The sequence below is a fragment of the Hypanus sabinus genome, unplaced genomic scaffold, assembly GCF_030144855.1.
Source record: "Hypanus sabinus isolate sHypSab1 unplaced genomic scaffold, sHypSab1.hap1 scaffold_716, whole genome shotgun sequence".
NCBI classification, from domain to species: domain Eukaryota; kingdom Metazoa; phylum Chordata; class Chondrichthyes; order Myliobatiformes; family Dasyatidae; genus Hypanus; species Hypanus sabinus.
This window is the reverse complement of record NW_026781568.1, coordinates 122,649-150,128: the sequence shown is the minus strand read 5'-3', so window position 1 is coordinate 150,128 and position 27,480 is coordinate 122,649. Positions and strand designations below refer to the sequence as shown.

The 27,480-nt window shown below is 41.7% G+C and overlaps 1 protein-coding gene across 2 annotated transcripts; it reads right to left on the bottom strand.

The window, feature by feature from the left end:
- Nucleotides 1–462: 462 nt before the first annotated feature.
- Nucleotides 463–27,480, bottom strand: LOC132389951 (zinc finger protein 229-like). Of its 2 annotated transcripts, XM_059962514.1 has the most exons (3): nt 26,717–27,480; nt 23,695–23,860; nt 463–8,072 (listed from the first exon to the last, which is right to left on the bottom strand). In XM_059962514.1, exon 3 carries the CDS (start codon nt 7,619–7,621, stop codon nt 6,386–6,388), a length of 1,236 nt encoding a protein of 411 aa, XP_059818497.1. In that variant the 5' UTR covers nt 7,622–8,072; nt 23,695–23,860; nt 26,717–27,480; the 3' UTR covers nt 463–6,385. The 2 variants fall into 2 exon arrangements, with proteins under 2 accessions (XP_059818497.1, XP_059818498.1); XM_059962515.1 differs by lacking the exon at nt 26,717–27,480 and having other exon boundaries at nt 23,695–23,916.

The window sequence follows — 27,480 nt, the reverse complement described above, 5'->3', positions numbered from 1 at the left end:
GAAAAAGAGTTAACCAACTTCAGAATCCGTGTCCAGTCCTCCGTCATAAAAGTCAAATTAAGTTCCAGTTTTGTTTAATCTTAAATAAAGGACACTTATCCCATTGTGATAGTAATTTATAAATTCTTCCAATGGAAACCTTCATCAAAGGGTTCATACTCGTAATAGTACCTAACAAGCCGGCATTCAATATGTAAGGAAAATTAGTTAAATGTTTTTGTAAGAAATGTCTAACTTGAAGTTATTGTAAAAAGTGTGAGTACGAAACAGAACAGTTATCAACTAATTGTTCAAAAGGCATCAGTCTATCTTCTTTAAATAGATCCAAAAAAGAATTAATACCTTTATTTTCCAAAGTAAAAAAATTGGATCACTCAAAGAATGCTTTAAAAAATTATAATAAATTAAACTATAAAGTATAATTTTTTTTAGATTAAAAAATTACAGAACTGGAGACAAATTTGTAAAGAATACTTAATCAGAGGGTCTAAATTTAAATTAGCTACTTTAGCCAATTGTAAAGCAGCTCCCAATACCGAGGTTAAATAAAACAGTTTCACAGTTTTCAATTCCAGATCAACCCAAATTGGCCGTTCATTCTTATCAACCCAGTGTGACCAAAAGGACATACAATGCACATTAACAGCCCAGTAATACATTCTTAAATTAGGCCAAGTAAGACCTCCATCCTTTTTCAATTTTTGTAAGTAACATTTACTAATTCTTGTTCTGTTATCATTTCATATAAAAGATGAGATAATAGAATCAATCCGATCAAAAACACATCATCAAAAAAACAGGGATATTCAGAAAATATAAAAATTTTGGTAAAATCAGCATTTTGACTATAAGGATGTGACCAACAAGTGGAAATGTAAGTGGGTTCCATCCACTAAATAAATACTTCATAGAATCTACTCAGGGAACAAAATTAGCTTTTAAAGATCCTTATTTTTTTTAGGGATTATAACAGATAAATATCTAAAAAAATCCATAATGTTGAAAGGAGTATTATCATATTCAGAAACAGATTCATTAAGGAAATAGTTCATTTTTATTAAAATTTATTTTATATCCTGAAAAATCTCCAAATTCATGAAATAAATTTAGCAAGGCAGGGAGATTCCTCTGGATTAGATACATAAACCAGAAAATCGTCAGCGTAAACAGAAATCTCCTTCACAAGAATCCCATGAATATCTTTAGCTTCACGAAGAGTGATACCAAGGGATTCTAATTTTAAATTAAATAACAAAGGACTTAATAGACAACCTTGTCTTGTCCTCCGTGAAAGTTGAAAAAAGAAATCTACAATTATTAGTAATAACAGAGGCAATAGGAGTTTTATATATCATTCTAATCCAATTATTTAAATTAACACCAAAACCAAATTCCTCGAAAACATTAAATAAATATTTCCATGCAACTCGATTGAATGCTTTTTCAGCATCGAAAGAGATGACACATTACTGAGTTTTAACAGAAGATGGGTATCTAATGTTAAATAATCTCCAAACATTTGAAAAGGAATAACGGCCGTTTATAAAGCCTGTTTGATCTTTAAAAATAACTTTACCCTAAAAGTTTCCAACCAATTGGCCATTATCTTTGACAGGATCTGAGCGTCAACATTCAATAATGAAATAGGTCTATATGAGGCACAATCAGAAGGACCTTTATCCTTTCTAAGAATTAAAGCAATAGAAGTGTCATAAAAAACAAAGTGTAAATCGCCTTTCACAAAAGAGTCCTTAAACATTTCCTACATATACGGAGAGAGCAATTTTCCAATTTTTTAATAAAATTCTACAGGATACGAATCAAGTCCAGGGGCCTTACCAGATGGCATTGAAAAAATAGCTTTATGAATTTTGGCTTTGGTAATTTGGGCATCAAGAGGTTTTTGATTCTTAACAGAAATTCGAGGAAAAACAATCTTTCGTAAAAAATAATTCATTTTAGAAGAATCGACTGGAAATTTAGATTTATAAAGTTCAGTATAAAAATCTTATTAATGTCTTCATATTCCCAAGCAAGGGTACCAACTTCCTTACAGATTTTCAAAATTTGCCTTTTGGCTCTGGCCGTTTTTAATTGACACGCAGTTTATTATTTTTATCTCAAACATATAATATTGACTTTTTAGCTTAAGCAAATAGCCTTCAATAGGATGAGTTAATAATAAATTATATTGTGATTTAAGTTCCATCCTTTGTTTAAATAAGTCAATATTACGGGAAATTGCATAAGTATTATCGGACTTTAACTTGTTTTGTAATCATATCTAATTCTAATTTAGTCTGTTTTTTTCAGGTTAGAATAAGAAATGATCTGACCACCTTAAAATGCTCTAAATATATCCCATATGATTAATTTAGATGTACTGCTAAAACATCAAAAAGAAAAAAAATATTTTACCTGTTTCTCAATGAAACTAACAAAGTCTGAATTCTGCAATGATGTCTGAGACAGGTGCCAAAGTGGGTGGGCAAGGATGGCATCATCGAATTCGAAAGACAAACTGAAAGCTGCATGAGCAGAAACAGCGAGAGTGTCATATTCACAATTCTTAACAGTAGGCAAGAAGTAAGGGTCAACTGTAATATAATCGATCCTTGAATATTTTCTATAAACATGTGACAAAAAAGAATATTCTCTGTCATCAGGCTGTAAATATCTGCATAATTCAATCAATCCAAAAATCGGTCAAAAAGGAATTAATAAGTAATGCGGAGTGATTTGGAAGTTGCTGGTTGGTTCAGCTCTTGTCAAAGGATTTAAACAACAGTTAAAATCCCCGCCCATTATTAACATATATTCATTTAAATGAGGCAGTAAAGCAAATACATTTTTTAAAAAAAGATCATCTAAGTTAGGACCATACAAATTGGCCAAAACAGCTTTTCTGTTACAAATTACTCCTTTAACAATTAAAAATCGACAAAAAAATCTGACTTAATGTCCTCTTGAATGAACAAAATATTGGATTTAATAAAAATAGACACTCCCTTAGTTTTACTTTGAGAAGTGGAGTGAAATTGCAAACTCTTCCACGATCCAAAAAACCTATTTTGATCTCCCGCCTTTATATGCGTCTCCTAGGCAAAAAATTGTACCAGGTTGAAATCGATTGATGATTTTAAAAGTCTTTTTTCATTTGATAGGATGATTCCAACCACATACATTCCAACATATTACATTAATGAGTTTAGATTCCAAACTATAATTTTATTCTACTTTACACATGTGCCGAGCACATACCAATAAGGGATGATCAAAAATGGTGGCGATGGACAGTACAACCACACAGAAAACACACATGCTCCGGAACCACCCAATGGGACAAACACCCTAATTCTAACCCCATCCCACTCCCCCCACAGCCCAGAAAAATGAGGCACCCTATGATAGAAAACGCAACCAAGACTGCTCTGTCTGTCTGAAAAAAAAAGATTAAAAAAGGTTCTCTATCCCTTTGAATGACAGTCTCAACAAAGGAAAATGTTTACATTCCAGCATCTACAAACTATCCCATGTTTATATTTAGTCTTTTTTTAAAACAAAGAGGAAACTAAAAAATTGTTATCTCTTAAAAAGAAAAAAAACAGCTCCTTCTTAAACTTAACATTAAATCCCCTAAAAAGGCTTTAAATTCAGTTATAAGATGCAATAATATTCATTATATAAAAAACATATTAATATGTTGAAAAGAATTTAAAAAATAAGCAGTTATTAAAATCTAAAACATATTACCTAGAGAAACCAAGCATAGTGTTTAATAACAGATCAACACAATCTTGAAAACTAATAATATTATGCAAGTAATTGAAACCTCCGCTAAGTATATATAAGAGAAGGAAATTGCCCCATTAGAAGGAAAAACTGCCAGTTAGTTAATTAAGAAAAAAACACAAAAAAAATCAAACCAGATATTAGGTTAAAGGAACAAGTCCTTTTATGTTCTTTTCCTCCGTCGAATGTCCAAATAACCATTTAAACAGTCATACTTGAACCATCAATCCTCTTACCAAAAAAAAATGATATGCAATAATAAATGTCCCCTAATCTTCTTTTAATAGTCTCTCAATGAAATGTCCAAGTAGTCTTCATAAATCTTCTTTCCAAAATGCTATTATGCAGATAATATGCCAGACAGTTCAATCGGCAGTCGCAGCAGATATAGTTTAAACAAACGCCAGTGCAACTTTCTGATCACAAAATGTACGAGGAGGAGAATCAGGAGGAAAAACTTTAATTCGAATTGGGTGACGCAAGGAAGGAAACAATTTCTTATCATATGCCTGTTTCATTACCAAAGCAAATTTTGATCTTTGTTCCATTACCTCCTTTGAATAATCTTCATAAAAACCAAGCTCAGACGTCTCAAATCTAAAAACTCTTGTTTTCTTGCCTGTCACATTATTTGACCTTTAATCTTAAAATAATGAAAACAAACCAGAAAAGCCCTTGCTTTATCTGGATCTTGAGATCTCAAAGTAAAAGTTCTGTCTGCTCTTTCTATAGTAGGCGGCTGTGATAATATAGAAGGAAATAAGGGTATGAGAAAGCTTACCAATGTAAGCAGTTAAATCTCCATTTTCAACTCCTTCCTGCAGCCCAACAATTTGTATATTCCTTCGGCAAGACCTAGTTTCGAGGTCTATAATCTTATTTAGATATCTTTCCAAATGAGTTTTACTTCATTTTACTTTCAAGCAATTTTTGCTTAATTATCTTCAATTCCTCTTTGTGTGTAGTGACTTGAGCTTCCAGATCCTTAAGTTTTCCCAGAAATGACATCATTTCATTACTATTCTTTTCAAGTTAGTCTTTAAATGAACTGTTTCAAAGCCATATCTTCTGCCCACAATGGCATTTCATCAGATCCTTCCTGTTGCATCTTTCCTTTCCCGTTGCCTTTATCACTAGGTTCAGACAAGTATTTCCCACTCCTCAAAGACACATTGTTCCCCTTCAAGAATCAGCAACTCAAGATATTAAATTTGGTTTAAACTAGGGGGAAAGGGACAAAACTAGCAGCTCAGAAACTGATGTTACTCCATTCACAGACAGGCGTAGCCTCCAGGAGCTATTCACATCTTGATTGACTTGATTGCACAATCCATCTGCCAAAACTACTTGAGCCAAAGCCTCAAAGCTCCACTTCTTTACTGGCCACACTCCACCCCCGTCAATATTAAACTCCAGTCCCATTAAAGGTGAATATGCAGTAGAAGAAACTCCTCCTGTGCCCAGAACTGAATGCGGTGAGCAGCAGCAATAATTGCAGAGTTCAGCACTGATAGTCACTCTCAAAATAGCTTTAGCAACAGTGATGGACAAATATCCAGCATGCAACTTATTGAAACTTTTTCCGCTGTGTGAAGCCGGTAGTGTGTCACAAATGTAACAGGCTGTGAGATTTCACTGCTAATGTAATGGTCTCTGTGTTATATTTCACTGCTGAACTAATGATTTCTCTGCAGCAGCAATGTTTAGCTTATGACTAGAAATAACAGGTTTTGGGGTGCCTAGCTATCCAATGATAGAGATATTGTCCTTTCCTGTGAGTCTGGAAGGTAGATTTTCACGGTCTTTTGCCAGGGAGAGATGAGAAGACACAAATGGAGAGAAAGGGCCCTTTTACCTTTATTTGTTTCCTTTACTAATCCCATAGTCAAAGTAAGAATTAAATAGCTCAATTGTTTAATCGCATATTGTGTACCATTTGTTATTTTTGGGGTACTGATTTGTAACAGGGGACACATAATGCAGCATTCACACAAACAAGATTTCTTAGGTTTGGCCAAGCTCAGGGGCTATCACCCCCTATATTAAGTTGCTAGCTGAAGCAAGAGTTACATAAGGTTAAATGACCTGAGTGAATCGCTCCCCACATTCACAGCAGGTGAACGGCCTCTCCCCACTGTGAACTCAATGATGCACATTTGGTTGATTTTGCTGATAGAATTACTTCCCAAAGTCTCAGCAGCTGATCGGCCTCTCTCCTGTGTGAACTCGACTGTGTGTCTGTAGATGAGATGACTGAGTCAATACCTTCCCACACACTGAGCAGGTGAACGGCCTCTCCCAGTGTGAACTCGCTGATGTACCTTCAGTTGGGATGAGCAACTGAATCCCTTCCCACAGTCTGAGCAGGCCGCTCGCCAGTGTGAACTGACTGGTGGCTCAGGAGGTTAGATGATTTAGTGAATCCCTTCCCACACTCTGAGCACGTGAACGGCCTCTCCCCAGTGTGAACTCGCTGATGTACCTTCAGTTCAGATGTGCAAGTGAATCCCTTCCCTAAGTCTGAGCAGGTGAATGGCCTCTCTCCAGTGTGAACTCGCTGATGTACCTTCAGTTCAGATGTGCAAGTGAATCCCTACCCTAAGTCTGAGCAGGTGAATGGCCTCTCTCCAGTGTGAACTCGCTGATGTACCTTCAATTGGGGTGAAGAAGTGAATCCTTTCCCACAGTCTGAGCAGGTGAACGGCCAGACCCCGGTGTGAACTCTCTGATGTTCCTTCAGTTTAGATGAGCAAGTGAATCCCTTCCCACAGTCTGAGCAGGTGAACGGCCGCTCGCCACTGTGAAGTGACTGGTGTCTCAGTACGTGAGATGATTTAGTGAATCCCTTCCCACAGTCTGAGCAGGTGAACGGCCTCTCCCCGGTGTGAACAGACCTGTGCAACTGTAGGTGGGATGATTTAATGAATCCCTTCCCACATTCAGAGCAGGTGAATGGCCACTCCCCAGTGTGAACTCTCTGATGTTCCTTCAGTTTAGATGACTGAGTGAATCCCTTCCCACAGTCTGAGCAGGCGAACGGCCTCTCCCCAGTGTGAACCCGCTGGTGTGCCATTAGGGTGGATGACCGAGTGAATCCCTTCCCACAGACTGAGCAGGTGAACGGCCAGTCCCCGGTGTGAACTCGCTGATGTACCTTCAGTTGGGACGAAGAAGTGAATCCCTTCCCACAGTCCGAGCAAGTGAACGGCCTCTCCCCAGTGTGAACTCGCTGATGTACCTTCAGTTGGGACGAAGAAGTGAATCTCTTCCCACAGTCTGAGCAGGTGAACGGCCAGTCCCCGGTGTGAACTCTCTGATGTACCTTCAGTTTAGATGAGCAAGTGAATCCCTTCCCACATTCTGAGCAGGTGAACGGCCTCTCCCCAGTGTGAACTCGCTGATGTACCTTCAGTTGGGACGAAGAAGTGAATCCCTTCCCACAGTCTGAGCAAGTGAACAGCCTCTCTCCAGTGTGAACTCGCTGATGTACCTTCAGATGGGACGAAGAAGTGAATCCCTTCCCACAGTCTGAGCAGGTGAACGGCCTCTCTCCACTGTGAACTCGCTGATGTTCCTTCAGGTTAGATGAGCAAGTGAATCCCTTCCCACAGTCTGAGCAGGTGAATGGCCTCTCTCCAGTGTGATCTCTCTGATGTTCCTTCAGGTTAGATGAGCAAGTGAATCCCTTCCCACAGACTGAGCAGGTGAACGGCCATTCGCCAGTGTGAACTGACTGGTGTCTCAGTAGGTGAGATGATATAGTGAATGCCTTCCCACAGTCTGAGCAGGTGAACGGCCTCTCTCCAGTGTGAACTTGCTGGTGTGCCATTTGGTTAGATGATCGAGTGAATCATTCCCCACAAATTCAGCAAATGACCAGCCTCAGCCCAGTGTGAACTGACTGGTGTCTCAGTAGTTGAGATGATTTTGTGAATCCCTTCCTACAGTCTGAGCAGGTGAACGGCATTTCTCCAGTGTGAACATGCTGGTGTGCCATTCGGTTAGATGATCGAGTGAACCATTCCCCACAAATTCAGCAAATGACCAGCCTCTGCCCAGTGTGACCTGACTGGTGTGTCCACAAGTGGGATAACTGACTGGATCCCTTCTCACACTTACAACAGGTGAATGGCCTTGTCCAGTGTGAACTTGCTGATGTACCTTCAGTTGAAATGACCGAGTGAATCCCTTGCTCCTCTTCTTAAATATCTGGACAGAGACAGCAAAACTGGCGTGTTGTGTTCGAGATTCCCATAGACAAATTCCTTGCCATATTTAACCTGTAAAAACATATACAAAATCGATCAATGGGTGTGGAACAACATCTCAGATGAGATCACTTGAGTTGGCAAGGTGTGAGCTGACATCACACTGTTACAGTAAAGTTCAATCCAAGTTGGAGAGAGGAATCATCTTCTAACTGGGCACAGTGCTGGTATCTGGAATGACCATCAAACTCTCTGATGCTCTTCCTGAATCTATAACATAGGGGCAGTTCTGCCATTTCCAACCTGTGATCTGGCTCAGTTGTCTCTCTCCATTGGTTTTATTCCCTGTTCCCAATGAGCCGCATCGGTGCTCATTGCCTGGTCCCACAGGAACTGAAACACTGTAAAAAAAACTTACCCCTGACATCCCCTCGGTATCTATTTCAAAGCACCTTAAAACTATGCCCCCTTGTGTTAGCCATTTCAGCCCTGGGAAAGAAACCTCTGACTATCCACACGATCAATGCCCCTCATCATCTTATCCACCTAAAAAAAAGACTCTAAACATAAACAAGGAAATTATACATTGCTTTGAGGATTTATTAGAAGTCTACAAAACTATGAGGAAAACGATAGGTTAAATGCCAGCAGCTCTTTCCACTGAGGTTGGGTGGGATGACAACCAGAGGTAGTGGGTCAGTGGGGAAGGTGAAAATTTAACAGGAACATGTGGAAAAGCCCTTCACTGAAATGGTCGCGAGAGTGTGGAATGAGATGCCAGCACAAGTGATGAATGTGAGCTCGGTTTCACCATTTAAAAGAAGTTTGGATGGGAGCCTGGATGGTAGGGGTATGGAGGTAGATGCAGGTAGATGCATTCGACAGTTTAAATGTTTTTTTGGCATTGACTATATGGGCCAAATAGCCTGTTTTTGTGCTGAACTTCTCCATGTTTCCATGATGTCTAACTTGCTTCAAAGGGAAAACAAGTAGGAGTGACAATGGAACAGCAATGGCTGGAGTTTTTGGCAGAAACTCGGGAGTTGAGTAATCGATACTTATGAAAGAAGTGGAAGCATTGGAAAGGCAGGAGGATACAACCATGGCTGAAATGAGAAGCCAAACAGAGGGCAAACAAAAGAGCAAAAACTATTGGGAATCTTTTAGGAACCAACAGAAGACGACAAAAAAAAAGTCAGATGAGCTCAGGAATTGGAATGATGATTAATGAGTCAGTCGTTAAGGAGTCTTGGCAGCACCCAACAGTCTGAGGCATTTAGAGGAACAAAATATCTGGGGCCTCAATATCTCTTGAGAACCAAGGTTCTCTGCACCATTTACCTTTCAACTTCTATTTTGACAGGCACATACAAACTCCACACCCTCAAAATTTCACTTCTGAAGGCCTCCCACTTACAAGTACTCCTTTGCCAGAAAACAGCCTGTCCCAAACCACACTTGTCAGATCCTTTCTGATACCATCAAAATTGACCTTTCCCCAGTTTAGAATCTCAACCCATGGTCCAGACCTCTTTTTCCATATTTACTTTCAAATTCATGGCATTATGATCACTAGTTTCTGTCAACAGCCCTGGGTCATTTCCTAACAGCTTATTGCACAATTTACGTCGGGAATTCTACGTCCTGATTAAGGGCACATTTGACATACTCTGCCCCATCTAGTCCTTTCACAGTATGGGAATCCCAGTCAATATCTGGGAAGTTAAAATCACCAACTGAATCAACCTTTGTTTCTTGGCATGGTCTGCGATCTCTCTACAAATTTGTTGCTCTAAATATCTCAGACTGTTGGGTGTAACCAAGTCCCAGTAATGGCTACAATATCATATTTCCCTGTCCTGAGCTCATCTGGTTTTCCTACGATGCTTCTTGCATTGTGATATACACAGCTCAGCACATTCATCGCACCATGCTCAACCATTTGATTGCTGACTCTGTCTGAGGTCTGAACAACATCTGACTGGTGTCAAGAAAACAACCTCTCAATCATTGTCACAAACCCAAAGGAGCTAATTGTGGATGACAAAAGGAATGGAGACAGGCTAACTCCTATTGGCATCAATGGATCTGGGGTTGAGAGGGTCACCAAGGATCTGACATGGTCTGTATTTACTAGCTGTGTTGTGATAAAAACACAACAGCACCTCTTTCACCTCAGACGGTTGAAGTTTGGGATGGGGACCCAAATCCTAAGGAGTTTCTACAGGAACACAAATGAGGGTATCCTGACTGGCTGAATGACAGCCTGGTAAACTGCACTTTCCTTAATTGCAAGAACCTACAGAGAGGGGTACGCACAGCCCAGCACATCTCTAGATGTGAACTTCCCACTATTCAGGACATTTGCAGAGGCAGGTGTGATAAAAGGATATTGAGGACCCAATTCACCACAACCACAAACTGATCCTGTTGCTACCATCCAGGAAACGGTACCACAGCAAAAGGACCAACGGGCTCTGGGAGAACATCTTCCACCAGGCCATCAGACTGATTAATTGATTTCTATGTCATATTGACTGCCCTATCTACATACTATTTTTTATAAATTACTATAAATGACACATTTTCAACAGAGACGTAATGTGAAGATTTCTACTACTCATGTAGATGCAGAATGTATGCAATAAATTCAATTCGATTAACCCCTCTCCACTATCTGTTCTGTCATTCTGGTTACCGTTCCCACTACAACTTACTTTAATCACATCAACCCTCCACCCACACTAGCATTAGAAAGCCTTACCACGAGGATATTCATTCCTTCTTGTTCTGTTCCCCTAACTAACGAATCCCCTATCACCCCATTGACTTTCCTCTGCTAATAATCCCCAACAGTTTCTGAAGTGGTCCACCTGTTGTTGTGTGGGATGGTCACAAGAATATTTTGTGAGGAATGTTTAACCTCATCCCTTTCCTCACTTTCACCCAGTTTCCTGTGTCCTGTACCTTGAGTGTAACTCATCTCACTTCACGTCATATCTATCTCCCCCTCCAACTCCTGGATGATCCGGAATTCATCCGTTTCAAGTTCCAACTCCTTAAAGTGCAGGATTACAGGCTGCAGCAGGATGCACATCTTGTAGGTGAGGGCATCAAGGACACTGGAGGACTCCCCACCTTCCCACCAATGTCCCCTCTAACTTGCAATGACCAGTGGGCACATAAATCTCATAATGTGCATTTCTTTACCCAGTGATAACATGTGCACAGTGTATTTTATATAGAGAGGTATTTATTTTAACAGCGAGCAAAGCATTGTCCATAAGAACTTTGATCTCTGAGTTAGATCAAGTTCATCTGCACTCTCACACAACCTATGTAGCAGGCTTGTAACGGGTAATGAAAACTTTTCTCACCAGAGCTTTTGCACTTTGTCTATATGCGATTTGCTTGCTAAATTACACTTTAAAATGTCAGATTTCCAAATATCACTTCGCACTTGTAAATTCTCCAGCAACTTCTGCATCGCCACAATAACCACAGGTAACATGAGTATTTCCCCTGAGCACTCCTGAGGAATTGAGGATATATAACAAAATCATTTTGAACCTTTGTAACCTCTGGCTAAAAGAATAATTGGGACTGAATAGGAATTTTGGAACTTAAGTAAACTCTGTTTTCAGCGGTTAACTAAGACAGGCACATTCCCAGTTCTCTCTGGCTTGCAGAGAGACACACTGAGAGCTGATAACATTATACATTGTACCCTTATTAGTTGATAACATTATACATTATATCCTTGTTAGTTGATAACATTATACATTGTACCCTTATTTGAGTAAAGGGAGGAGGACTCGCTGAAAAGGACAGGAATGAACATCTGTCTGTTACTAAGTCAGGGCCTTGCAAAGGGAATAACTGATAAGGACAGAACAGCACGTGCATCTGCAATTAAAACCTTCATTTTATGAACTCTCTTATCTAAGTAATTAAGTTTTGCACCAACAGACTTGGTGAGCATACCAGTTCAAATAACATCTTGCAAATAGTAACGTATGGGGCTTAGTATGTATAAATACACGACTGTAACCTGACTGCTTACGTGCCTTCCCTTTGACAACTGGGTCTCAAACTCCTACAGGAGAATGCGCAATAAACTGTGGTGACGATAGCTGGTCTCTCGTGTTTTATTCAGATTCAACTTTAACATTTGTTGTCACGAACAGGATCCCAATATAGGGAGTGCCAAGCAGACGGGCTGAGTAAGTGGCTGGACCACTCTGGGGACTGCGGAGACCGACCAGGCGCCCAATAGGTATTTTGTCATTCTCCGTTAAGTTCCTTTCGAGGTACGGTCCCTCTCCCAAGCTGATCACATACCTTGACGGGACCGGGAAAGAATCTGTTGGGAGACTCATATAAGGTGGGCAAAATTTTACTGAGGAGGCAGATGGGCCGGGTAAATTTTAGTAAGTGGGCAGGAGGTGGTCCCAGGTAAATTTATCAATTTCACAGGAGTTGCCAGCCGTGTAAATTTATCTGATTGTTAATTGAGCAGAAGGCTTTGTGCCGGGTAAAGAACAGAGGTCAATTGCGGTCGAGTGATATGAGTGGGACAAGAGCAGCCAAACACAATATGTGTGAGAGTTTTCCAGACAAGGGAAAAGATTTGTGAATGTTGAGTGCAGCGCTGAGTAAGAAATTGGGAAACAAAATCTGGCCACTGGGGGGGGGAGCCTGGGATATTACCTCATGAGAACAAGCAGTAAATTTGATATGGAAAAAGAACTGTGGAAAGAAGTGGAAATTACTGAAAAGGGAATGGAAGGATAAGGCCGATGCAAAGTGGAACAGTATAGTATTAGCAAGTTGGTGGAATAATGCATGTGACAAAGCGTTAGAGGTATGCACTGCAGAAGGAACGCCAAAGGTTGGGAGAGGCTGAAAGCGGAGCATGAATGGGTGGATGGGCGCCGAAAACGAGAGTATGGAAAACAATGTAAGCAAATCAAGGCCGGCCTGGATAGGAGAGCAGGGCAAGAACATCAGTTTGAAGTTCTAAGTGATAAGTGAAACAAGGGATCCCGAACCCATGTCTGGCATACCGACCTTGTTTGAGGACAGTGACTGTGATGCTGAGTGCATAATGCGACTCCGCAAGATTTATTCGCTCTGCTGCATGATTTTCTCAGCTGATGAGGGGTGGAAACGGAAGGCAGAACTGAGATACCAAACCTATCCGGAGTTACAGACAGGAATCCATGATGAGAATGAACAGACAGACCGGATTATTCAAGCCTTGGAAAGGGCTCTCCAGCAACATGCAAACATCACTAAAGTACGTCAAAGCAAACCTAAGCCTGGAGAATCGGGACCAGTCTATTGGGAGCGATTTATGGCCTGCTGAGCACTTTCACAGGAGACCGAGTCTTTAAAGATGGGAATCCGTCCCTCCCGTTTAATGCCTAACTGCTCCAATGCTTACCAACTAAGTTAGCCAACATGATTAAAACAAATGATATGGATTGGCCTGACAAAGACTGAAATGGAACATGACAAGCTTTGACCCGACTTTCGAATCCCGATCGACCCCGAAGGGAACTAATATAACAGGTAAATAGGCTCAGCGGGACGAAGGACATGAGCGGGCTATATCTGGGGATCAGAAATGGGAACAAAAACATACCAAGGAACCGGTGGGGGCAACAGCCCGTTTAGAAATTGACAAACAAGGATGCTTCCAACCATGAGTATCACCCCTCAGGAAGAGCCCAATGTAATATTGCAAGTGGCTGGAATTCCATTTATTATTGATATGGGGGCAACCACATCCACTCTCGATCAGGAAATGGTTTCAGAAAATGGAAAACAGCTATCAGAAAAATGGACTGTCTGGGTTCAAAGGCAGGGCACGTATGTATTCATGTACCCAGCCACTGCAGGTGGAATTCCAGGGCACCCAGTGTGAGGCTTCATTTACAGTCACCACCAGTCGGGGTGTAATCTAGCAGAGAGAGACTTGTTCTGTCCGTTGGAAATCGAGATTCTCTGCATGGACGAGGATATCACCCTGGGACTAGTGAACAAGGACATCTTCCCCAGTTACTGACACCCCCCCCCTCCCCCCAGTGCTGGGCACTTTATCTGCGTTTGAACCCCTTCTGCCAGCGGCCGACCCTCATGTGACTCTGTGCTTTGACCCTCCGAGGTGCTGAACTGAGGAAAGCCAATATTATGCACCCCTCGAGGGACAGAAGTTCCCAGTCATGGTGATTGGAGAGGTTAAAGGAAAAGAGGTCAGCGCATTACTGCCTGAAGTTCCGGATTTCCTTTGGCGACAGACAGAACTGGTGCTTCCCCATATCACTGTCTGGGTTTGCCCTGGGTGAAAGCCAAAGAGCCCAGAGTTCAATTCAGAAGGTTCAAAGGAACATCTAAACAAGCCTGATGCATTTTGGAAACGTCCTGTGGACTGATGAAGTTACAATAGAACTTTTTGACTGCAATGAGCAAAGATATCTTTGGAGAAAAAAGGGTGTAGAATTTCATGAGAAGATCACCTCTCCAACTGTTAAGCACGGGGGTGGATCGATCATGCTTTTGGCTTGTGTTGCAGCCAGTGGCACAGGGACTTTTACTGGTAGAGGGAATAATGAATTCAATTAAATACCAGCAAATTCTGGAAGCAAACATCACACTGTCTGTAAAAAAGCCAAAAAATGAAAAGAGGATGGCTTCTACAACAGGATAATGATCCTAAAAACACTTCAAAATCCACAATGGACGACCTCAAGAGGTGCAAGCTGAAGGTTTTACCAAGGCCCTCAGAGTTCCCCGGCCTAAGCATCATTGAGAATCGGATAGACCTCAAAAGAGCAGTGCATGCAAGATGGCTCAAGAGTCTCACAGAACTAGAAGCCTTTTGCAAGGAAGAATGGGCAAAACTCCCCCAAACAAGAATTGAAAGACCCTTAGCTGGCTACAAAAAGCATTTACAAGCTGTGATACTTGCCAAAGGGGGTGTTACTAGGTGTTGATAATGGAGGGTGCCCAAACTTTTGCTTCAGGCCCTTTGCCTTTTTTGTTATTTTGGAACTGTAAAAGATGGAAATTAAAAAAAAAAGTTTCCTTGCTTAAAATATTACAGAAATGTGTGATCTTTAACTTATGTCTTTTGGAAATCAGTTCAACTTTTACTTGTTTAACAGTAGCAGAAATTTTGAACGGGGTACGCAAGCTTTTGCATGCCATTGTAATTGAGCAGGCCTCTTTTAAATCAGCTGTCTCTACCCAGAAGGCTGAGCTGTTTGCTCTGCCTCCTGCCTGTGTCCTAGCAACAAACTAAAGTGTGGACTTTTACATGGACTCCCGTTAGGAACTGACTACGGGGCTTTAGGGATTCCTGACTTCCTCTGGCCACCCCATTAGTAATGCTAACTTTGTAAACAACTTACTCACCGCTCGACAGCTACCTCGAGTTTTCACTATTATTAAATGTGCAGCCCATACTGGGGAGTTTGATGAGATGTTCCAGGGTAACGTTAGGGCTGATGCAGCGGCCAAACAGACAGCCTTGAATCTCACACTTTTAGTCCCCTGGGGAACCCAGCAAGCTCCTATTAGTCAAAATCTAAGCACGGGTATGCCAGACATGGGGGAAATACGTAACTAACAGGGGGACCCCCCTGAAGGAGAGCGCAAACTATGGTCCCAAATGGGTTTCCACCTGGAACCTCAGACCAATTTATGGGTGACCCCTGCGGGACAGCTCTGTGTTCCCTCTGTGTTCTTACCTATTTTGATAGATTATATACATAATTGTACACACTTGTGCAAGGAGGGAATGGTTAATACATTATTACAATCTTGACTTCCAGAGAGCAGCTGAAAAACCAGCCAAAGCATGCTTAAATTGTAAAAAAAAACAGATGCTGGGAAGGGGATGCCTTGTGGTTCGGGAACTACCCCTTGCCTGGTGGACCTTTTCCTTGCTTGTAACTTCAGTTTATAGAATCACCTGAGTACATTGTTATAGGTGTTGCTCAGTGATAGTAGATGCATTTAGCAGATGGATTGAAGCTGTTCCTACAACTAATGATACCACTATGACTGTTGTGAACATATTGCTAAAAGAAATAACTCCTCGCTATTGTTATATACTTGTGCCATGACAGTGGTACCCTTGTCACGTGACTGGGGTTGAAGCTATACTGGAGGTAATGGTCTTGTGACGGTGGAGTGATGTCATTTTCCCGCCAGTAGAGATCATGTGACAGGTTTTTTTTTATTAACAGGTTATAAAAGGAAGACCCCACCCTGTGAGGAGGGGCAGTTCGTGGCTGGATTTGCCAAGTTGACTTCATGCCACTGCGTGATTTAATGTGATGACGCAGTTTAGTTGAAGGATGAAGTTTTTATCTAATGCCTAAAGTTTAAAAGGTCATTGCCAGCTGTTTCTTTACAATACTACTAGTTGAGAATCAGTGGAGAGTGAGGATCGGAGTTCGGGAGTTAAAGATCGAGGAGAATCTATTTCGACGGTGAAACAGGTTCGACCTTATTTAATCCTTATTTGGAAGGAATTCATTGACTGTTCTCGTGTTAATCTCTGCGAGATAGCAGAAGATTGTGATAAAGGAAAGGTCAGTGCCTTTAAGCCGTTTCATTTCGTAAACTCTTTGTGGGAAAAGTTTGACGTCGGGGATCGAAGCAGAACAACGTGAAAGAGAATTTAAATCGTCTTATAAAGTCTCTCCTTTTAATTGGACTGTGAGCATTTCTGAACTTTTGGCAATACTACTTTAAAGAACTGTTTTTGCAACATCGCTTTAAGAACTGTTTAAGCTGCCGCACAGCAGCTGTTTCCGGTTACGTTAGTGTTTGTTTACTTTTGGGGGGTTTGTTTACAGTGTTTAATAAAAGTGTTGTTTGTTATATAATCCGTTGCCTAACTCATATATTTATTGTTGCCTGAATACGTAACATAAATATGGGGGCTGCGTCCGAATTGGATCGTTCGAGTTTAGATGGTTGCTAACTTTTGAATCGGTGTTTTGGAAAAGGAGAATACTAGATTCTTTTGTTTGATTGGCTTGTGAGTGGTATTCGGCAACAATGAATATTGATGAGTTTCTGGTTTCGCCAGTCGCGGGGTTCTTAGTGAAGGCAAAAAAAACTGAGGTCTCTGAGATAGCTCGTAGATTGCAACTTAAAAGTATTTTGACGACTACATCTATGGCTGTCATACAGAGAAAAATCGCGTCACACTATGTGGATTCGGGTGTTTTTAATGTATCTATTTTAGAGTCGTTTCCAATAAGTGCTCTGGAGATGCAGTTACAAATCGAACAAATGATGTTAGAGCGTTGTAAATTAGAGGCTGAACAAAAGCAGAGAGCATTTGCATATGCAATGGAGGAATTAAGGTCTGGGAAACAGTCTTCTGCTTCTAGAAAACCATTTGTTGCTAGTCAAGAAATTAAATTGGTCCCTCCATTTAGTGAAACAGAAGTGGAAAGATATTTTCAACATTTTGAAACTCTTGCTCGGATGTCAGAGTGGCCGAGAGATAAACGGTCAGTGTTGTTACAGAGTGTAATTAAAGGCAAAGCACAACAAGTTTACACAGCTTTAACTGCTGCACAAGAACTTGATTATGATATTGTGAAAATGCATATTCTAAAAGCATATGAATTAGTCCCAGAAGCTTATAGGGAAAGATTCAGAACTCTGAAAAAGTCTGGGGATAAAACCTATGTGGAATTTGCCTACGATAAAGCTATGTGTTTTGAGAGATGGGTTTCTTCTATAAATGTAAATGGGGACTATGATAAATTGAGAGAGCTGTTTTTAATGGAGGAATTTAAAAGAAGCATTCCCGTTGAAGTAAGGACCTACTTAAATGAGAGGGATACTGATAAATTGCAAGACTGTACTAGATTAGCTGATGAGTATGTTTTAATCCATACGAATAAATTTCCTCAGGGCTTAATTTTTAAGAGGAAAAATAACATGGAGACTCAAGGTAAATCAGAAATTAAATCAGAAGTTAATGAGAAAGGTAAGGAGGAAGGAAAACCAGTTTGTTTCTGGAACACCAGAAAGTCAGTTTGGTTTTAATTGTAACTAGTGTAAGAAGCCTGGCCATGTCATAGCTAACTGTTTCAGCTTGAAAAAGAAAGAGAAGGAAGCAGTTCCAGATGCTTGTGTGCAACATACTGAAGCACCTGTAAAGTTACAGGGTTTGATAAACACAAATGAGGTTTTGTTACAGGCTGACCAAGTTAGGAAGGGATATGATCATTTTATAACTGAAGCTTTTGTATCTTTGAAAGAAGGATCTACTCTGGTGCCAATAAGAATCCTTAGGGATACTGGAGCTTCTCAATCACTGATGTTAGACAGTGTGTTTAAGTTTAAAGAGTCTGATACTCGTGAGGTAAATTAAATAAAGTAAATTTAAAGTCAGGGTTCGTTACAGGATTTGTTAAAGTACGATTACAGCATAGCTTACCTGTGAAGGGTATTTCTTTATTGTTAGGTAATGACTTGGCAGGTGGACAAGTTTTTCCTGAAGTGCATTTGACAATGGAGTCAGAGGAACCAGAGTTGAATTCCAACACAGATTCTTCCTGTATTGTGACTAGAGCTATGGCTAAAAAGATTGACGTGCAAAATGAGGTTGTTACTCAGGACTGTTCAACTTAGGATTCGAGTTTTGCGGATGTGTCAGAGACTTTCTTATCTTCGTTAATTGATCAAGATTCTTGGGGGAAATCTGACTATGAAGATTTATCTCTGTCTCGGAAGGAGATGATAGCAGAGCAGAATAGACACTCTGAGATTATAAAATTAAGAGAGCAAGCTTTACTAGGTAGTGAAATTGAGAAGGTGCCATTAGGATATTACTTGGAAAAAGGGGGGTTGATGAGGAAGTGGAGATCGCCTACAATTCCTGCAAGTGAGGATTGGAATGTTGTTTACCAGGTAGTTGTACCCAAAGATTATTGAAATGAGATTTTGACTTTAGCTCATAGTGTGCCTTTCGGTGGACATCAAGGGGTAAGGAAAACTGTGGACAACATTTTAAAACATTTTTACTGGCCTGGTCTAAGAAAAGATGTGGCGATGTTTTGCAAAATGTGCCATACTTGTCAAATTGTGGGTAAACCAAATCAGGTTACACCAGTAGCTCCATTACAACCTATTCCAGCACTTGGTGAACCATTTTCTTAAGTTATTATAGATTGTGTTGGTCCATTACCAAAGACAAAAACTGGTTATCAGTATTTGTTGACTATTATGTGTACTTTGTCTAGGTTTCCAGAGGCAGTACCACTTAGCCAATATAAGCCACTTAGCCAGTACCACTTAGCCACTTAAGTTAGTACCACTTACCAATATAAAAGCTAAAACAATGACAAATTGAAAAATATAAATTATAAGAATTATAAAATTCTTCACTTATTTTGGATTACCTAAGGAGATACAAACTCATCAAGTTTGTTTACTTTTGGGGGGTTTGTTTTCAGTGTTAAATAAAAGTTTTGTTTGTTATATAATCCCTTGCTGAACTCACATATATATTGTTGCCTGAATACGTAACACTATGGACTTTCAGAAATGATAAGTTCGGACAATGGGCCAAAATAAATGAGGAAATCTGTAAAGAACTTGCTATAAAACAGCAGTTCCACTGCACCCATCATCTGAACGCAGCGACATTGGAACGAACCAATGGTACTTTGAAAGATAAGTTGGCAAAACTTACACAAGAAACTGGATTGACCTGATTGAAGGTTTTACCCTTAGTCCTATTCCAGATGAGAATCACGCCATCAAGTTAGACAGGGCTATCACTGGCAGAAATTATCTACAGGAAGCCCATGAGAACCCCATGGGGACCCCGACCTTGTCTGCCGCTCCTCCCTGAGAGCTTACCCGCAACATTGGATATTCATACCTTGGGGGAGGAGATGGGAAAATACTTATGGAAATTAACTAACACTCTCCAAAGCTTGCATTCACAGGTACGACAAGCCTATCGAGAGGATGAACCCCAAACTACAGGTGACTACTCCACCATCCAGCCTAGAGAATTGTCCTGCTCAAGAACTGGGATGATAAGAAGTTGGGACCGAGGTGGAGAGGACTGTACCAAGTGCTACCGACAACACCTCCTGCAGTGATGGTGGAAGGGCAGCTCCGGCGGATACATCGAACGGACTGTAAACAAGTTACTGGCAGAACTGATAAGACTGAATAATGTACTGGTTAATGCTGATTTTAATGACCCTAAGGGAACCTGCCCCTGTCTTGGGAGGCCCCCAGTTTAACAGTTTCCTGTCCCTCTACCACATCTATGCTAAGCAAGTTGAGCGGGGAGCATGTTGGGTATGTGCCAGAATTCTCCAACAGGGTAAGACTATGTCAGTGGTGCCCCTGAATACTAGCGCAGTCAATTCAGTTCCGGTGTTTTCTGATAGCCGTAATGGTAGCATTGTCAATGGCACCATATCCAGGTCTGGAAGGCGAGACTGGGGATGGTGTTGCTTTGAGTGTTGGAGTCGTAGACCTCCTCCACAAGACCCCTCCAAGCTATGGCCGGGGGTAGGAGTTACGTCTCCAGCAGTGGCTAGTGTTAAGTGCTTGTGACACATGACAGTGGTACACTTGTCACATGACTGGGGTTGAAGCTATACTGGACTTGAGGTATGGTCTTGTGATGGTGGAATGACATAATTTTCCCGCCAGTAGAGATCATGTGACAGGTTTTTTTTTTTTACAGGTTATAAAAGGAAGACCCCACCCTGTGAGGAGGGGCAGTTCGTGGCTGGATTTGCCAAGTTGACTTCATGCCACTGCGTGTTTTAGGTGATGACGCAGTTTAGTTGAAGGATGAAGCTTTTATCTAATGCCTAAAGTTTAAAAGGTCATTGCCAACAGGTTCTTTACGATTCTGCTAGAGACAGTGGAGAGTGAAGATCGAAGTTCGAGAGTTAAAGGTCGAGGAGAATCGCTTTCTACGGTGAAACGGGTTTCAACGTTTGTTTGATCCTTATACGGAAGGATTTTGTTGACTATCTTCGTGTTAATCCCTGGGTTTTACCAGAAAGGATTGAAGGTAGTGAAGAAGGAAAGGTCAGTGCCTTTAAGCCGTTTCGTTTCGTAAATTCTTCATGGGAAGTTCGACGTCGGGGATCGAAGCCAAGCGACGTGAAAGAGAATTTAAATCGTCTTATAAAGTCTCTCCTTTTAAATGGACTGTGAGCATATCGAACTTTTGGCAATACCACTTTAAAGAACTGTTTTTGCAATATCACTTTAAGAACTGTTTGGGCTGCCGCACAGCAGCTGTTTCCGGTTACGGTAGTGTTTGTTTACTTTTGGGGGGGTTTGTTTTCTGTGCTTAATAAACGTGTTGTTTGTTATAAGAAACCCTTGCCGAACTCATATATTTATTGTTGCCTGAATACGTAACACTAGTACAACTTGCTGGTGTAACCAGAATGAGAGTTCACCCTATCAAGTGGGAAGTAGTAACTGTACCAAGAGTCAAACTAATGATACCCCTGAACCACTAAATGGAGCTTATTGGCTTTGTGGGAATAGGGCCGACCCCTGGCTGCCGGGAGAAAGAACAGGGCAGCGGCATGGAACCACACCCAAATTCGCCAAACAGTGCGACAGAATCGGGTGGTCCATGACTTTATATTAGCAGAAAAAGGAGGGACCTGTGCTATCACAGGTAATGAATGCTGTTCTTAAATCCATGATAGATCTTCCAATATTACTGACTTGTCTAAACACATAACCCAAGAGATTCAGAAAATTCAAGATGTTGGCAGTAAGCTACATAATTTTGGGACCAGTAAGGCAGGGGGGTGGCCCTGGCCCTTCAACATATTCGAGGGCTTCTGGAGGTTGTTTTTGCATTTCGGAAGTCTGATTGTATTAATTTTGATTATTGCCTGTGTCCTACAGAGCCTTTGGCCATGTTTTGTATCATGTTGTAGAAGCAGAACCCCATAACCATATGCCCTCAGCTTTGCTTTTACTTTGGCTTTGACTTCTCTTGTCAGCCACTGACGCATCCTTTTTCCATTCAAAAATGTCTTCTTCTTTGCAAAATATCTGTCTTGCACCTTCCTCACTTCTCGCATAAACTCCAGCCACTGCTACTCTGCCGTCCTTCCCGCTAGTGTCTCTTTCCAATCAACCTTGGCCAGTTCCTGTCCAATGCCACTGTAATTTCCTTTACTCCACTGAAATACCGACACATCGGATTTTGGCTTCTCTTTCTCAAATTTCACAGTGAACTCAATCATGTTGTTATCACTACCTTCACTTCCATCTCTCAAATCACCTCTGGTTCATTACACAATACCCAATCCGGTACCGCCGATTTCCTGTTGTAATTTGCAGTCCACATCACTGCAGCTGTTTAGAGGCCTGTAGATAACTGCCATCATGGTCCTTTTACCCCTGCGATATCTTAGCTCAACCCATAAAGATTTCAGAAATGTCACTCCACTCTTCAAGAAGGGAGAGAGGCAGAAGAAAGGAAACTATAGGCTACTTAGTCTGAGAGTGGTATGAAAGATGTTGGAGTCGATTGTTAAGGATGTGAGTTTGGGAGACTTGGAGGCACAAGATAAAATAGGCTGGACTGAACATTGTTTCTGCAAGGGAAAATCTTGCCTGATGAATTTGTTGGAATGCTTTGAGAAATAATAAGCAGAGTAGACAAAGGAGAATTGGTTGATGTTGTGTACTTGGATTTTCAGACCTTTGACAAGGTGCCACACATGAGGCTCCTTAACAAGTTCTGAGCCTGGTTGGGCAGCGATGAGGAAGGATCTGATTTCAAGTTTGTATAAATCGAAAGGCGATTGCAGTGGGAAAGGGCCGGGACCCACCCAGACGGCTGGACAGTCTGGGCCAGGAATGTAGGATCAGTTAGTTCTGGTTCCCCAAGCAGTGAGAGTGGATGTCGGTAACGAGGATCTGTTTACGTGTATGGGTGTGGGGTAAATGGTGGGAAAGTTGTGGGGTTACTGGCGGGGTGGAGGGAGGTTGTGTATGTGGGTTATCGGACACAGTGTGACCCGGGAGGAAGAGTCCTAGGGCAGATCATGTTGTGAGCAAAGGAGGATCAGGTCCATTGCATCAGACAGCTTTCAGGAAGCAACAAATATCTCTTTATATTACTCACAGTCTAATCTTTCTACTAACATTGTGTTTGTCACAGAGCCCAGAGTCTGGGAACAGCTCGATGGTAGGAAGCAGATGGTGATGATGGGAGGCTGTTTATTGGAGTCAAGGCCCGTGCCTCCTGGAGCTCCCCAGGGTGACACCCATTGCTACTTGTCATCTATGTCAATAATCTGGTTGAGAATGTACAGGGTATGGGTAGTGAGTCTGCAGCAGGTAATTGCAAACAATTACCTCCTTTTGCAGGATAGTAAATATAAACACCCCTCTTTCCCTCCCCGCACTCAGAACCGACCAAAAGCTACTTCAGAAGATACAAATTCTTCAAATGAGCAAACACTGAGGGAATGTGAGAGACTTTAAAGAGCTGGGATACTGATAGCACATTACCAGACCTGGAATGATTGCAACTGGTCTGATAGTATTTCTGGTCACATTCAGCTCACTCCAACTATTCCCTACCTTCCTTTTATAAGTATGTAATGTCTAAAGGACCAGTGTTTGAGTAAATGAGACTCACCAGACTTGCTCCTGACTGAATCAATGGAAATCCTGAGTCAGAAGGGTTTCTCTCCAGTCAGTGCTCTCAGTCCTCGGGCTGGTTCACTTGCTGCTGTTCCCTCGTCTTCAGTCGTGGTTTGCTTCCAGTTGTGGGTTTTTCTTCCAATAAATCTCTCACCGCAGGTCTAACATTAACATGAAAGATAATGAAGCATGTTAACAATACAAAGGACAACAAAATATTTCTGCTCACTGAAATCTAAATATTGAAGACAAATATAATGAACTCAGTGAACAAATCTGTAATTGTTCCTGACACGTCACAAAACCTGATGTGGGATAGGAAGGAGTCATTGTTCTGTCATGGTAAGATGTAAGATGCAGGAACAGAATTAGGTGATTCCATCCATCAAATCTGCTCCACCACTCAACCATGGCTGAGATTTATTCCAACACCATATCCCTGACTTCCTGCTGTAACCCTGAAGCTACTTAGCAATCATGAGTATATTAATCTCTGCCATAAATATACCCAAATGGCCGCCTCAACCAACCTCTGCAGCAACAAATTCCACAGTTCAGTCATCTTTTGGATGAAGAAATTTTTCTCAACTCAATTTTAAAGGTAAGCATCTTTATTCTGAGCCTGTGCTGTCAGGTCACAGATTCTCCGTCTAATGGAAACATCCTCTCCATGTCCACTGTATCCAGGCTTTCCAGCATTCGGTAGGTTTACTTAACCATACATCCCTCCACCAACCCCACCGTCCCTCTGAACTCCATTGAGCACAGGTCCACAACCATCAAATGCTCCTCAAACATAAAGCCGATCATCCCTGAGATTATTCAGGTGAATCTTGTTAGTAACAACTGCACTGAACACATTCCCAAGTATAACAGACCATCAGGAAATTTAAACCATTCCCAAGTGAATGGAATAAAAAGAAACCGGAATCACCAGAATCGCTCAAAAGGTAAGGAACTGCTGTGGGGAGAGCAACAAATTTAACGATTCAGGTTCACAATCTTTTGTCAGAATGGATTCAGAACTTTTCATTTTTAGTGCAGATTTCCAGCAACATGAGTTTCTGTTTGATTCCTACTGTCTGACAGACAGGTAACAGCGAGGAGGAATTCCCAAACACAGTTCGAACACTGAACCCCCCAGGTCTATTTCTACTGGTTCAAACACAGAACAGCTCATTTACTCACAGCCTGTCCTTGTGAGGGATGGAATATAAACTCATTCTCTCCTCAGATTAGCAGCATTGCTTCCAAAGGAACTCCAGAAGCAAACATTTGATCCCAGACCAGAAATACTCGCTCAACACCTCATGAACCCGGGCAGCTTGATCTCTGGGTCCATTTTACTTGGATCTAAACAGGGGTGCAGAGCACCTCCGGAGCTCACCGGAGCACCACTCCAGCACCTCTGTAAAAAACACTAGATCCCAGACCAGAAATACTCGCTCAACACCTCATAAACCGGGGCAGCTTGATCCCCGGGTCCAGTTTACTTGGATCTAAACAGGGGTGCAGAGCACCTCCAGACCTCACCGGAGCACCACTCCAGCACCTCTGTAAAAAACACTAGATCCCAGACCAGAAATACTCGCTCAACAGCTCATAAACCCGGGCAGCTTGATCCCCGGGTCCATGTTACTTGGATCTAAACAGGGGTGCAGAGCACCTCTGGACCTCACCGGAGCACCACTCCAGCACTTCCGTTAGAAAATAAGTAAAAAAATAAACAAGCAGGGAATTTAACAGCGGCCGCATATTAAATAGAGGGAATTTTAAGGAAACTGGGGTTAGGGAGAGGGGTTGGTGGCTGGTGAGGAAAATACTACCAATAACATTAAGATAAGATATTTGATAGCTTTTGGTGAACTCCTGGAGCTGTGATTGTGGTGGTCCGTGGATTACTCACTAATACAAAAGTAAATTTTTCTCACTAACAACCTCATGGCTTCTAAGCAAACAACCTTATTTCACTTGGTTGATCATTATATTTTATGATAATTAGTTAATGCAACTGTGCAATATTTGTATTATTATTAAATTAAGTGTTATATGCTTTAGTGTACCAGTTACATACTGAAATGCAGTGATTGTTTATAAGCATGTTAATGTTTTATTTATCACTGTATTTCTGTGGAGCTCTGGAAATCATATATATTTCTTTCACCTTGGTTTAGTGTTTGACATTATAAAAAGCTCTATTCATATACACACACACACACACACACACACACACAAGCCCCCCCCCCCCCCCAATTTGTGTAACTGCTCATCACATGAATGGGACAGGGAAGTTGCCCTGCATATGAAATGAGCAGGTACACAAATTGGGTGTGACATAGAGGGGTGACTGACAGGTTCGTGGCCTAAGGTGGAACGATTCGATTTTAGAAAACCTTGCAATTTTCAATTATCTGAAACAGAAATATGGCAAAAGTGATTAATTTCAAACTTTCATAATCACTCAAATAGTTGAACAGCACATACATGTACCGAGATCTGTATAACTAGACCTCCTAACATAGGCCATAAACTTATCAATCACCCCTCGTACAGCTCCGGCAGCTTTCCACACGCACACACACACACACACATATATATATACACACCCCCAATTTGGGTACCTGCTCATCACATGAATGGGACAAGGAAGTTGCCCCGTACACGAAAGGAGCAGGTACACAAATTGGGTGTGACATACTAGGGGTGACTGATAAGTTTATGGCCTAAGATGAAAGGAGTCAATTTTACAAAACCTAGCAATTTTCAGTTATCTGTAACGGAAACAGCACAAAACTGATTAACTTCAAACTTTCTGCAAAATGACTCAAAGAGTGCAGGTACCAAGAGCTGTATAACATTAGGCCACGAACTTATCAATCACCCCTCGTACAGCTCTGGCAGCTAAAAGACTGGCACTGCACCCCTGCTCCAGCCGTCCAGCAGAGCTCGGGCCCGGCCCTTTCCCAATGCAACCGGCCCGGATTTACACAAACCCGCCGGGATCAAACTCCACTCACCCCCGCTCGTGTCGGTGAACCGCCAACGACAGCTGCTTTCGGCAGTGCGCATGCGTTTATCAGGATGTTCTCCGCAGCACCACCAGTGGTCGGAGGTCCATACAGCGCCCCCAGTGCTCGGAGGCGTGTGGGACAACGGAGAGGCAAATCACAAACGTGACAAAGTCTGCACATGCAGGAAATCCAGCTCAGCACAAACAAAAGGCTGGTGGAACTCAGCAGACCCGGCAGCATCGATCGAAAAGGGTCGACAGTCGACGTTTCCAGCTGAACCCTCCTTCAAGATTGAGATGGAATGGGGGAAATATCTAAATAAAATCGGGGCGGGCGAGAAAATGCCTGCCGGGATGGTGATAGGTTGAAGCCAGGTGGATGGGAAAGCTCAAGAGCTGAAGAAAATAGAATCCAGAGGGAAGTGATAAGCACATGAGAGGACGTGAAAAATCAGAGAGGAAGAGGGGGAGTGTTCACTGGAAGGAGAAATTGATATTCATGCCATCAGGTTAGGGGGAGGAGCTACCCAGACGGAATATAAGGTGCAGATCCTGGACCCTGAGGGTGGCCTTAACTTGGCACAAGAGGAGGCAATGGGTTGACACGTCGGAACGGGAATGGGAATGGGAATCAGAATGAAAATGTTTGGACACTGGGAAGTCCCGCCGGGAGCGGATAGTTCAAAGGTCAGTTTATTATCAAAGCAGGTATCCATAAACAACTCTTGCGTTTTTTTTTTCTCCAGAGAACCACAAAACAAAGAAAGAGCA

Excerpts from the sequence above, each read along its gene's own strand:
- LOC132389951 (XM_059962514.1), bottom strand. The coding sequence starts at position 7,621 with ATGGCACACCAGCAAGTTCACACTGGAGAGAGGCCGTTCACCTGCTCA.